We start from the raw sequence: 13606 nt of genomic DNA, 5'->3' as shown, positions 1-13606 counted from the left end.
TAGTGAAATCAAAGCAATTTTTAGATGAGCATTCCATCCTTCACCATTTAAGTCAGAAAATTTATCACACTGTTAGGCATCAAATACTATTCTAATACCGGATTTTCTCTATGTATGAGTGCCGTTTCGTGCAAGTATATTGAACTATTCATTTTGCAAATTAAAGACGTAAATTTAATATTTGACTTAAACATCATCAAATCTTGTTGATTCCAATATATTCGTAGGCACAATCATGGGAGGAAATTTTTATTTTATTATTATTATCTGCATAATAATAATAATAATAATAATAATAATAATAATAATAATAATAATAATAATAATAATAATAATAATGCGCGCCAAATTATCGTTGTAAAGTAGATTCTCCTCTTACGAATCCTTGTCTACAAGCTTCAAAAGTGGCCCTATTAGTAATTTTTTTTGTCTAAAAGGTTCGTTAAATAATCTTTTAAAATGACACATCTTTTATTCCTTTTTTTTTTCATTCAAATTAAAGGCTTTGATTATAACATCTTTGGTCCTACCCCCATTAATTTATTATGCACCAGATTCTTTCTTTTATCTCAAGGAAGAAATTAATTGAGTTCTCAACTGTAATTTGATCAAATTTTTATATTATTTTCAGAACTTTTAAGGCAAATCTTAAGTTGTGAAGAACATCCACATTTTTGTAATTTCAAATTAATGGCAGTTAACAAAAGACTCAGTCCAAAAGTAAACAAGCTCGCCCAATATGTTGACCAACCTCGTCTTGAAATTTAAACGTTTCAAAACTTAGTGACAATGAAATCTTAAATATATTAAAAAAAATTAAATTGGAAAAGAAAAGGAACCTTGCTGGATGGTTCTTGATAAATGGTAGCCCATAACTTTTTTTAATCCAAAAATACATAAATAAAAAGAAAATAATTGAAGCCCATGCCTAAATCTGATACAGTATATGAAAAACGAAACCTTTGGACTCATATATTAAATACTGTATGGCAGTGTTAAGATGCAACAAAATTTGGATAAGTGTAGGGTCCCACAGAGATAAGGATAAATCATAAATGAATGAGATACATATTAAATAAGTCGTTTAATTGATTAAAGTTAAAAATAAGCGAGCATTAATCTTAAGACATATCTATTATGTTTTCTCTTCTTGTTTCAAGAATGAAACGAGGTCGTCTGAACACCTGTGATGTGTTAATAAAATTTCTCTTTTTCCAATCAAAATTCAACTTTGAAATGGTAGAGGAAACTAGAAAAATAATAATAAATAAAAAAAAATATCTTTTTACGTAAAAAATTAAAATTCAACTTTGAAATAGTAGAGAGCAAGAAAACAGCATGAAAAGCATATTCATTTTTCTCGTACTTTCCATTTGAGTTTTTTATTTTTACTTTGCTTCGCATAAATCCGCCTTTTTTTACTCTTCTTTTCTTTTTCATTTTTTCCCAATTCAAGTTCAACTTTCAATAGTAGTCAGTAGAGGTAGCTAGAAAATAACGTAAAAAGGGTAAAATGGACTAATGACCACTATACTCTTTTACAAGGGTAATTAATACATAACGGATATATCTTTCAATATTATTATGTAAAACATCTCTCTCTCTCTCCCCCTCTTTTAACATTTTTACCTTTAATTACATATTTGATTGTGCAAAACGTCCTTCCGTTCATTTTCATCGTTAAGTGAAGGTCTGTATAGTCAATTTAATTTTTAAAATGGAACAGTACTATGGTCAGAAAATTTTCTTTCTTTCGACAAATGTGAAGTGCAAAGTTTTCCCATTTCCTTCTGAAATCATTTCCCCTTTCTTTCCTTTTCTTTCACTGACATTCTCCCTTTATCCTTGAGAAAAACCATTAGTACACCATTGTGTAAAACCCCCTCACATGTTGAGGGGACCCACATGAATTAAAAAATTGTAAATCCTCATTGTGAGGAGATCGTAAGAGCGTACGCCAAGTAAAATTATTTATTCTTTCCTCTCATCTCTTTCTGTGGAAGCACGCAGTGGAGGTAAATTGTCATGTTACCATTTGTAAGAAACAGTACATAGTTATCCAATATGTACAGCAAAAATTTGGTGTGCCTTTTGTTCAGACTACTTATCTTTTGGGGTTTCCATGTCATCAACGTGAATTTATTAAGCGCACACACTTCATATCATGTTTATTTTTCGGTTCAATCACTCCAACTTTTATTCGAAAATTATATTGGCACCAAAAATCAATTTTAATCTACAAATAAGCATTAAGCACAGGTTCTTGAAACTCATAGCATGCGATTTTTCAAAGAGCTACGAGTGTCACTCAAAATATGAAACACCAAGTTTTGTTTCGATTAATTGTCAAATATAAACTCAACTGTCTAAGGTAGCATCAATCCACACAGAAACTATACAAGCATGTACACATTTTCTACATACACATTTAACCTCGTTCCATTTCCCATAAAATAGCTTCAAACCCTGCCACATAATAAAGCCAGGCGGTTTCTCATCATAAGCCAAATAACATCATTTGAGTTTCTAAATCTAGGTCTCCACAGATTATTTCTTGCTTCCACATGAAATCCAGAGCGTTAACTAATAGCCACCCGAAGACCATCCCCCAGACGATAGTAGTTAGTTACCTCAGATGGGTATCATAAGTATCAAAAAGGGTATCTGGAACAACAAGGGGCAATTTCTCTATATACATGAACAGCCTCCTCAGATTTTCCATCGTTATAGTCACCATATCTATCACATCTCTGCCATCCATAAATACCCATAGATCACCAGAGTTTACCCTCTTTAAGCTATCCCGGCAAAACGGACACGATTTTGATCTCGTACGCCTGCACCAAGCATATCAATCATATCAATCGTGTTAATACTTTTTCAAATTTCATCTCAGGAGAATAAATACACAATGGTCCATTACATAATGCCAAGTATAAAGGTTTGTATCGACATCACATAGTGTAAGCATCCCTACATGTCTGCTAAAACCTGGATAATACGACCTTGGGCAAAAAGCTGCCTCATCCAACCCAGCAGGGAGATCAGAACAGGACAGCTACCGGCTGTACTGGAGCATGTTCGTCTAATATTAAAGTAAATATTTATGTCAAAGAATGATTGGACAAGTTACTTCTTCCTTACTTTCAAGTTAAAAAATTACTGCATATGGAAGTAACTCTTATTTTATTTTCAAAATAATAATGTATTTCCAATTTTAACCAATAAAAAATTGTTTATTTTAAAACCTACTTAATTACTTGAAAGGAACCTTACCCAAACAAGGAGACAGAAACTGGGAAGGACATATAATAATGGCACTCAAGCTTTCAAAGAAACAGAGAAAATGTGATCAAGATTTGAAGCCCAAATACAAAAGGCTAAAGTGGTATGCAATGGAATTGTCCCAATATCCACAGGCGGAGGTGTATATATAAAAGCAACTCATACGTTTAGAGCGCCATTTTGAAGCAACAGAAGACAAATTCAACACTATTTGTGCAATTTCAAATTTTCACTTGACAGATATATCAACCTCCTATTTCCCTCTCTGCAGAAAGAGGACCTATTTTCATAGAAACCTCATCCCTCAGAAACAGTGACAAACAAATTACAAGCAAAATCAAGACACCGCCACCCCCCAAACCACCACCCCAAAGAAGAAGAAGAAAAGAAAAATATACATTTATAGACCAAAAAAAAAAAAAAGTATTTTCGCAAATAAATTTAAACCACCATTTCTTGCAGTTCATTGCTTTTCGATATATCAAACTCAACTTAAACCTTTTCCACTGCAAAAGGTAATGTTAATTTTAGTCTAACTCTCCCTCTTAGCTTGCTCACTGACTTGCATGGCTTTTGGAACATGACTAGATGAGCTTCTTTAAGACATGGCACAGATACCTTCCTCCCCTTCATTTATCCATTTTCATTTCTTATCCTTGTAGTGCATTCACATTTTATCTCAATATCTTCTTGCAATAAGATGTGACAAAGTCCCGTGTTGTTTATCAACTTAGAGCAATCCTTATCCTCTTTTATTTGGGCTGGGGACTAGCTATGTGCATAAAATAGCAGAAGAAAAAAACATATATAACACCACAAACTTTGAGAATCTTTTTAAGCAACCTTGAAAATAAAAAGATAAAACGGCAACACTTTTCTTCGTTGAAATTGTGCAATCCATCCCTAGCCTGTTTGTTTAGATGCCACCATCCATCAGGCACAACACAAGACTCCTTCACTCCCTCTCCCTCCACCTCCTCACCCATCAAAAGTAACAGTAAACCCCCCCCCCCCAACCAAAAAATAAAAATAAAAATAAAACTTAAAAAAGTTAAAAATCCCAGAGAAAGTATTCCACCACCATCTTTAATTTATTTCTTCCTAGTACAAATCCGCATGATACTAAAATCAGCGAGCACATGTGCATTTTATATTTCTCCACTTTCAATTCACACATAAAACCTGAAGAAATAGGCCTCATACCCCACTATGAACCATTTTAAAAGCACAAAGGGGAAGAAGCATGATGTCCTCACATTGAAAATTGACATTATACCTACATCATGAACACATTGGTGAAAAATAGTTGTATCCTTGAAATTTTACTTGAGGCTGAGGAAGTAACATAGCCCTTGTTTGAGACCCATTCTATCAAAAAATGCATTTTTGAATAATGTATTGATAGGAAATGTATGGTTTCAAAAATAAAGAAAAGTCATGAATTTGAGTGTAATATTATTTTATTGAAGAATGTATGGTTGAATTGGGACCAAATCAATGATGAAGAATGTACTTAGATGGAAAAAATGGGGCTCAAGCAAGGGCAAAATAATGAGAACGATTCCAGGAAGCGTCCATATATTCCATTTGCCTCTCCAGCGTTAGGTGTAAATCTCACTTGGCAACAAAGGAAAGTGCAATTACAGCAGAAGATGAAAAGTAAATTTGATGGTATGACGGTCTAGATACTGCTTTGGGAACCAACATAGAAAGTACAATTGCGAGTCCTTGGTCAAGAGGGATCTAACCAAGAAGGAAAAAAATTACAAAAGAATTCCCCCCATATATATAGTTGGAAATGAACTCTCCTCCTGAGCGGAAATTGTCGTGTTTCCTTCCCAGTTAATCAAGTGTACTAAGCCGAATCATATATCACATCCATAGAGACCATTAATGAATTAAAAATTTAATATATATACTTGGGAAGTAAAAACTAGATTTGCTATTTTAAATACAAATTAAAAAGAGAGGAAGCAGAGATAGAGACATATAGTACCATTCTCGATAGCATTTCAGGCACATGGCATGGTTACAGTTTGGCAGGACAATCTTACTGTTTGTCTCCATGCAAATCCCACATTCTTCTTCCCTTTCAATATCTAATTCCGTGCATTGCCTGTATTCTTCTTCATCTCTTCTTCTGTATCTCTCCAAGCATACAGCTTTCTGTTTTTTATCTTCTGAATCCGTGACCCCTTTTTGAAGTTGCATTAAAGAGGGATAAATAACAGCTGATCACAAGATACATCAAAATATAAGATGCAGCAGAAAATGCTAGTTCCAAGCTTGGTGTCCTTGAGACTGTAAAATCAGTAAACAACTGCAGAACTCACCATAAAATTCTCTAATGCTTGCTTTTCTCTCATGCATGGACATAGTTGTGGTGCCATCAACATAAACCTGTGTGATAAATCATTATGTTCAATTGCTTGCAATGATTGAGAGCAAAACTTATGCAGGAAAACGAGCATCAACGGACAAGTACCAACCTTGTATATTAGGACTCGCAACAGTCCAAGAGCTCCTGCAAGGTGGCAGTCAGTCCATTGTACAAGAAAAAGGAAAAAATGTGCTGCTGGACTGTATGAGATTCTCATCTGTAGGCATGCACCATCATACTCCCTTGGAAAATCCGATGCCCTGCAATAACAATAACAGGTTCAAGTTACGACAATGGGAAAAGTTCAAGAGAAATGATCGAGCCAGCTGATTATACAAACAACTACCCCAGTGCATAGCAAGCTGATGTAATAATTACCAATAAAAGAATACAGAGATAAAGTTGAAGCTGCTAGTAAATCAAATAACATAACCAACAGTTCTAATAATAATAATAATCTCTTCCAAAAGAGAGTTCCCTTTTTGTAATCTCATTGCCTTAACAATCATTTGAATTTTGACACGCTCAGGTAATTTTTTTGTGAATTTCTCTTTTAATATTGTTTCCTGTTAACTGTCATAAGGAAATTCAACTAAGATGTAATGTTACAAATTTGCCATAAAAAATAAAGGGAAACTTTAAAAGCCAAACTCCCAGTTGAATATAGAAAAGATACCTTTATCCCAAATTGAAGTAACCACTAAAGTACTCCAAAAACCATCATCATTTGCAGAACTTCCTAATCAAGTGCACTACTAGATCTTTATATTATTTTCTAAAAATTATTAATTATGTTTGTTTCCACTAATTTGATAACCACTAGTCAGTAAAGTACGAAACACAATATTAAAGATATAGGAATTCAAGATAAAGTATTACTGATTCTGGGAAATTAAAACAAAACATAGAATAGAAGTAAATAATTTTACGATCATAAAAAACCCCTTTCAAAAATCTCTAACAAAAAATAAATAAAAAGGAAAAATAGGTTAGATAGAGAGAGATAAAATTACTTACAGGGTATTTGCGTGCTGAATATCTGCTTCGAGAACCTTGAGAGAATCCTTGAAAGAATTCCGCTTTGGAGCTCCGCCGCCTCCTATGTACATCTCTCAACCACTCTTTTTACCAATAAAATTTAATTTATTTTCTTTGGAGAATCAAACACTCATCACTGTGCCCCAAAACAAATTTTCATAATTTGTTGATACAGAGAAATTAAAAATCGAGATCAAAACCCTCAATTTTCCTCTCTCTCTCTAGAAACGTAAAAGAAGACTAACAACTGACTGAGTAGAGAACTTTGGATGAATCTCTTTCTGTTTTCTCCTCTTCACTCTTCAATTTCAAAGCGGATTGAGAAAAAGAAACGGACACGTGGATGGGAGTTGATGACACACACTGTTAGAGCCAAGGGCAATTTTTTTTATTATTTTTTTGCGGTAGTCATTTTTAATTATATATTTTTTATTAAAATATTATTATACGTAAATTAAAAATATTTCTTTCTCTTCAACGATGCATTTTCAGTCAATTTACTACTTCATAATACATTACAAAAAAATTAATGGGATTCAAACAGGCTATAATATAATTATTTTAGTTATATTATTTTTAATATTTTAATTGGGATAAAGATAAAGTGAATAAATAATAAATATATTCCAGTAGAGTCAAATTTATGTGACGCTCTTATCCAAAAATAATCTCCCCATAATTGCTCTCTGTATATTATAGTGTTTACATTGTTTCTTTGTGTCTGCCACTTTCTTCATTTAGTGCATTCGATGCGGTAGCTTTCGGTCCACGAAGCGCCACGGTGATATTTACGATTCCACTTGCTTTATTGTTGCCCGTGTATTTTGGAAAATTGCATCTTTGGTCCCCCAATGTACCTAACATATTTCTTGACTCTCAAATTGACCCCCTAAATCTTTAGAAAAGTTCAAGTTGATCAGTTTAAAATACAATCAGTCACTAAGTAGCGATAGTAAGCGCCAAAATTGGAAACATGGGTAGCTTCCAATTTTAGAATACTCGTCCAAGATTGGAAAACAAAATATGTTAATTCATTTTCAAGAGGTTCTTTAAAAGTAAAATGCTCTTTATTTTAATGAGTACACATTTAAAATGTACTTCAAAAGACTCTTCAAACTAGCATTTGAAAATAGCGAGTGTATTTGGCTCTCCAAAATTTACTTTCTATAATTAAACGTATTCAAAATATTGCAATTTTTAATACTCCATGTAGTGATCCAACTAACTAGTATGTACAAAGAAAACAAAAAGAAATAATATAATAATTTGAAGAATAATTAGTGAGCGAAAAAAATAATAAATACTTATAGGGAGTAACTAAATATAAAGGGGCTGTTGTAGTATTTAAAAAATTTTACTCTCAAAATCTATAGATACCCTCTAAATTATAAAATATGCGATTTAAAAGTAGATAGTCTCTTAAGTATGCTCTTTTAAAGTTAAAAGCGTGAGCATCACTTAATGGTTTAACAAAAGTTTAGGTGGTTATTATCAATGAAACAAAAATTTAGATGATTTTTGTTGTTGATGATTGATTGTGTAATTGTTAACAAGCTAGGGAGTAACTTGCTCATTTCTAAAATTTGGTAACCAATTCGCTACCTTGAAATTAAGCCTTTGTCTGAGCTCCATTTTTTTCTATTATTTTTTCTACAGTATTCATTTGTAATCATACATTCTTCATTAAAATAATATTAAACGTAAATAAAAAAAAATTTCTTTTTTTTTAACCACACATTCTCTATCAATTACTATTCTATAATACATTAACGGGGCTTAAGTTTGGAATCAATAGTGTAATTTGCCTATAAATCCAAGGCATTCCATTAGTTTACAAAGGTATGTTTGATGCACATTTTTTTTTTAGAATTATTTTATGAAAAGTGATTTTTCTGAATAATGTGTAATTAAAAAGTAAGAAATAATAAGTTCATAAGCAAAATTATTTTATTGAGAGAACGTGAAGTTTAAAATGAATTTAGATATAAATGAATTTTAAAAAAATTGTATTAAATAGGAGCTAAGTAATATAAATCATTATCTAGAAAATTAGATTTAAGTAAATAAATATTTTCTAAAAATGCAAAAGAATAGTCGTAGGTAGCGAGGGCATTCAAGAGTTACATAGGCCTAATATGTCCTTCATCTTGATTTCGGAGTTGTAATATTTTGAATATAGTTGTCAACGAACTACGTAATGATAGCTCTATGTAACTCTCTCTATATATAATGTATGTATCGTTTGTTTGTGTGTGCCACGTTCGGTTTTTGGATTTGATGCGGTAGCTTTCGGTCCACGGGGCGCCTTGTTGATATTTACAATGTCCTTAACATATTTCTTGACTCGCAAATTGGCCCCTAAAACTTTAGAAGAATTCAAGTTGATCCTTAAGTTTAAAATACAATAATTCACTAAGTAGCGATAGAAAGCGTCAATTTTAGAATATTGACCCAAGATGGAAACATGAGTAGCTACCAATTTTAGAATACTAGCCAAGGTGGAAAACAAAATATAAAGTTATAAATTAGAAGCGTGGACATCACTCAATGGTTTAACAAAAATTTATATGATTTTTGTTGTTGATAACTGATTGTGTAATTGTTAACAAATTGGGAGTAACTTGCTCATTCGCTACCTGGAAATTAAGTTGGGAACCAATAGTGCAATTTGCCTATAAACCAAAGGCATTCCATTAGTGTACAAGGGCACATTCGATGTACATTTCTCTATAACGCCGTGCTTGACGTCTAGGGCCCATGTGGTCCTAGATGTGTGGTTTTATCCTTTTCTATAATAGATTTTATGAAAAAGTATTTTTCTTAATATTATATGATTAAAAAGTAAAGAAAATTTTACGAGTCCAAGTGTAAAAAAAATTTATTTGTAGATTGTGTGATTAAAAATAAATTTAGAAATAAATGAATTTTAAAAAATTGTACCAAATAGGGGCTTAGGAATATAATTTTTTATCTAGAAAATTAGATGTACGTAAAATAAATATTTTTTGAAAAATTCTAAACGTAGTGAAAAATAAATTTAAATCGTGATTTATATCTTCGAAATGATCGAAAATGTCTCCAATTGAAAATATGCAAAGGAAATGTAAATAGAAAAAGTAAAAAAAGATATAAGTTTACATATTTTTTAACATCCACAAGAGACAAAAAGGGATTTAGATTTTTTTTTTTTTCATTTGAGCAAAATTTGAATTTTAATCCATTGGGATGATAACGATGATGTAAAGGTGATTCTACGGATATCAATTCACACCCAACTTTACACTACCATTGGAGATATTCTCATGAGGCCTGAGGGCATTCAAGAGTTATGTTGACTTAGTATGTCCTTTTGTATTGATTTCCGTGTTGTAATATTTTGAATATAGTTGTCAACGAACTTGGTAATGATGGTTCTATGCAACTCTCGCGTGGCTTTTGCTAAACCTTCTTTCGTAGATTATTGATATCCAGCAAGCATACGATATCATGGTCAAGTAATAAAATAGTAAAATATTGTTCCCTCGAGTACTGAATATTTGACCTAGTTATCATTAATACTAACCATAATCAAATTGTATGAGTATTTTTGTAACTATAAACTACTCTAACAATCAATTAAGAAGTGTTTGTAGGATGATTAAAAGAAAGTACTAAGACTTAGAAATCCCTTTATTGATCCACTTTAACGTAACTCAAGATCATCACAACACTCGTTTAATTATATGATCAATGTTTCTATTTTGTTCAACAATCTTTTTCAAGTAAATTAAAACATATAATCACATGAAAGAATGTTAGGACACGTGTCGCTCATATCTTTTGTCGTGTACTTTTTTTTTTTTTTATTGTTTCCGGCTGAATACCATACTGCCTGCCCATTATTTTCAGCTATTCATCTGCTCTTCTTCTGATTGATTGTGTAAGAATACATGATTTCTGCATGGAGCTATCTTGGTTCATTCCCTAATTCATTGAGTTCTTCTCTCATTCTCTACTTTAATTGTTCCCTAATTCATTGAGTTCTTCTCTCATTCTCTACCCTAATTGTAAACTTTCTCTGGACATTTACCAAAATTTTAGCCACCTCAATTTCCTACTTCAAGGTAATGATTTTATGAAATTGGTGTAATATTGAACTCATACAACCCATTCCTCTCTTCAATTCTTATGTCTGGTCATTTCTTTTTTCCGAACTTTCAAAGAAAATTGAAGATCGGATGAATGTGAGGATAAACAAATTCATCTCATATTTAAAGGTTTCTCGCTCAAACAAATTCACTTCATTAATTATTTACCCTTGAAATTATAGACTCAACTAAAACTTCTGGATTTTGAACAATCACCATTAAACAATTTTAACAAAAGAAAATTCCCCACAACAGAGAGGAATTAGAAACATGAGCAAACACGAAAATAGTACCAAAACTTCGTCTTATTCAATTTTCCCAATGCCAAATAAATATTTTTGACAAGTAATTAAAGCAGAAAAATTCAATATTTGCTTACAACAAGTCCGAAATAGCTTTTAGTTGTTAGAGCTCATGATACTTTTCATACCTGTAATGTAATTTACCATGCAGTATAAAGGTTGGATCCTGCAGCCTGTATCTACCGTAAATTTGCCTCTTATTGCAATACTTTTGTCTAATTTTATGTATTCTTTTAATAGACATGCTTTTCTGTTAACTTGTATTATAATGTTTTTATGATTATGATTCAGGGTGTGCAAATAGAGGCATTGATTTATCACAAGCTCAAGTTAATATTTTAAAGGTACCATTTGAAATATTACTGAATAATCCTTTGGTCAATTCTGTTACTCATCAATATGTTTTTACTTTTTAAGTTAGCTAAATAAATATTTACAAGTTGACTTACAATCTAGTTGATTTAATCAGTATTTTTCTTTAACATTGACCCTATTTACTATCTCCAAATTTTTTTTGCAAAATTTTCTGCTAATATAAACTTTTTGCTTTACTTTCTAATTCTCATGATTCCGATTCTTTCTATTTTGTCGTTATTGTGGGTATGTTGAACTTTTTTGTAGAAGTACCGAGTAAGTAGGTGCTATTGGATTTAAGGGAGGAGTGAAGGAAAAGCTGATACTTTTAAGCACAAGCTGGGCAATTGGCAAATGATCCAAATGACAAATGTCAACTTTTTCTTCGTTTTCTTCTCATACTATAGGAGTTGAAATATAAGTATATGTGTTTATTCAAATTATTTCACATCATCACTGCACCAACACAGTTGTTCTATGTATTCATTCAGCAATCACTATACACTTATACTTCACATTCACCCCAACTAAACCAACTAATGTGCAACACACGTTGCCACACCAGTATCTATAAAAGATGCAATTATGAAATAATGCATTAAATGCAAAAATGTCCATTTTAAATCTTGCATGGTATATTGATATATCTTTATCTCCTATCGGACCCTACAAAAGTTGTTAAAACGTGCTATATTTATTGTTATTTCTCTTGAATTAAATAACAAACACAACACAATTTAATTAGTAGCTAACCAATTGAAAAATGTCTATAATAATTATATAAGATAAACAAGTACCAAATATCAAGATCCTGAAAATACTGATATTTATATGAAAGCTTCATGATAAAGGGTTCGAGACTAAAGTTTAGCCAATCATTTCCAAAATACAAGAATTCAGTTTGAAATACGAGACATCGCCCGAATTCTTGATGTAGGAAGAAAAAATGGTAAAGTGTTGATTCCTTGAATCGCTTCACTTCTTCTTGACAATTTCCTTTTGCACTTTCTTTTTTGCTCAAAATCCAAAAAAATAAATTCAAAATATGAATTGGAATGCAGAATTCATGTTGCTTGCCTATCGTTTTCTCTCTTAAACTTGGTATTACGAAATTATACCTCTAAAGTAGGTTTAAAATGTGATAAAATTGCTTTTTGTGAAGAATTTTAGTTGAGGAATGAAACAAGAATTTTTGTGTATCGTAACCATGTGCAATCGAAAGGTAGAACAACATGCGATTACACATTCATCCACTTTTGCTCACTGGAGTCCGCCAAACAGCCATTGGCCCTTGCAGACGCGAGGCACAACTTCCTCCTTGTATGCATCCTTGATTTCTTCTTGTCAACTTGGATCCTCTTTTGTATTTTTTAGTCCTTCAACTTCAATTTCATACAATTTAATCCTCATAATATTGAAACTTTCATTCTCGATCCGAATCAACTTCTGAAAACTTATAATTTAGTTCCCAAAATTTACAATTCTTCAAATTTTTACCATTATTTGTAGCCATCTAAACTCAAGTTTATCCTACGACAATCGATTTTTAACCAAATTAAGTAGTAATTTCATCAAAATGACTTGCAAGTATTCATTTTTGACACTCCGAATAGGTGTAGAAATCACACATATCAATTATGTTGTTACTTGTCAAGTCTTTGTGCTTGTTTATAATTCTTTCTATTCTTATAATACATGCCTACAAAATTGTGATTTAATGTATTGATAGTGTTTTCATTCACATATATTGTCATTTTTCCATACTGACGGGCTTGTCACATAAATTTTATTTTATTATTATTATTTTTTGCGTGAGTATAGATAATCAAAACATCAAAACTATTTTCCATCAAAATGTTACGAAAGACATTAAGCCTTTACTTGAAAAGAAGTCAAATATGACGGCTGTAATAGTGAAATAAAGGTCAAAAAATCAATTTTTTGGGGGGAAAAATCGCTCCCAAACAGGCCCTATATTCATACGATAAGTCTACAATTTTTATTTTTCCGTCACATCTTTCCAATTTTTACTCGTTATAGCATTTATGTTCATAATGATTTTTTATGAAATTCTTATACTCAAACTTTTTATTAATTAACACATTTTGTATTTAATAATA

General features: G+C 31.6%; 1 protein-coding gene across 1 annotated transcript; it reads right to left on the bottom strand.

Annotated features, from left to right (window-relative positions):
- Positions 1–2314: 2314 nt before the first annotated feature.
- LOC111368583 (E3 ubiquitin-protein ligase rnf8-B-like) lies at positions 2315–7014 on the bottom strand. Its single transcript, XM_022989917.1, has 5 exons — positions 6683–7014; positions 5775–5925; positions 5619–5685; positions 5282–5516; positions 2315–2837 (listed from the first exon to the last, which is right to left on the bottom strand). Exons 1-5 carry the CDS (start codon positions 6772–6774, stop codon positions 2627–2629), a joined length of 756 nt encoding a protein of 251 aa, XP_022845685.1. The 5' UTR covers positions 6775–7014; the 3' UTR covers positions 2315–2626.
- Between the last annotated feature and the right edge of the window lie 6592 nt (positions 7015–13606).

The sequence above is a fragment of the Olea europaea genome, chromosome 19 (genome assembly GCF_002742605.1).
Source record: "Olea europaea var. sylvestris chromosome 19, O_europaea_v1, whole genome shotgun sequence".
Lineage (NCBI taxonomy): Eukaryota > Viridiplantae > Streptophyta > Magnoliopsida > Lamiales > Oleaceae > Olea > Olea europaea.
Note: the sequence above shows the minus strand (reverse complement) of the source record. Positions and strands in the feature narration are given on the sequence as shown.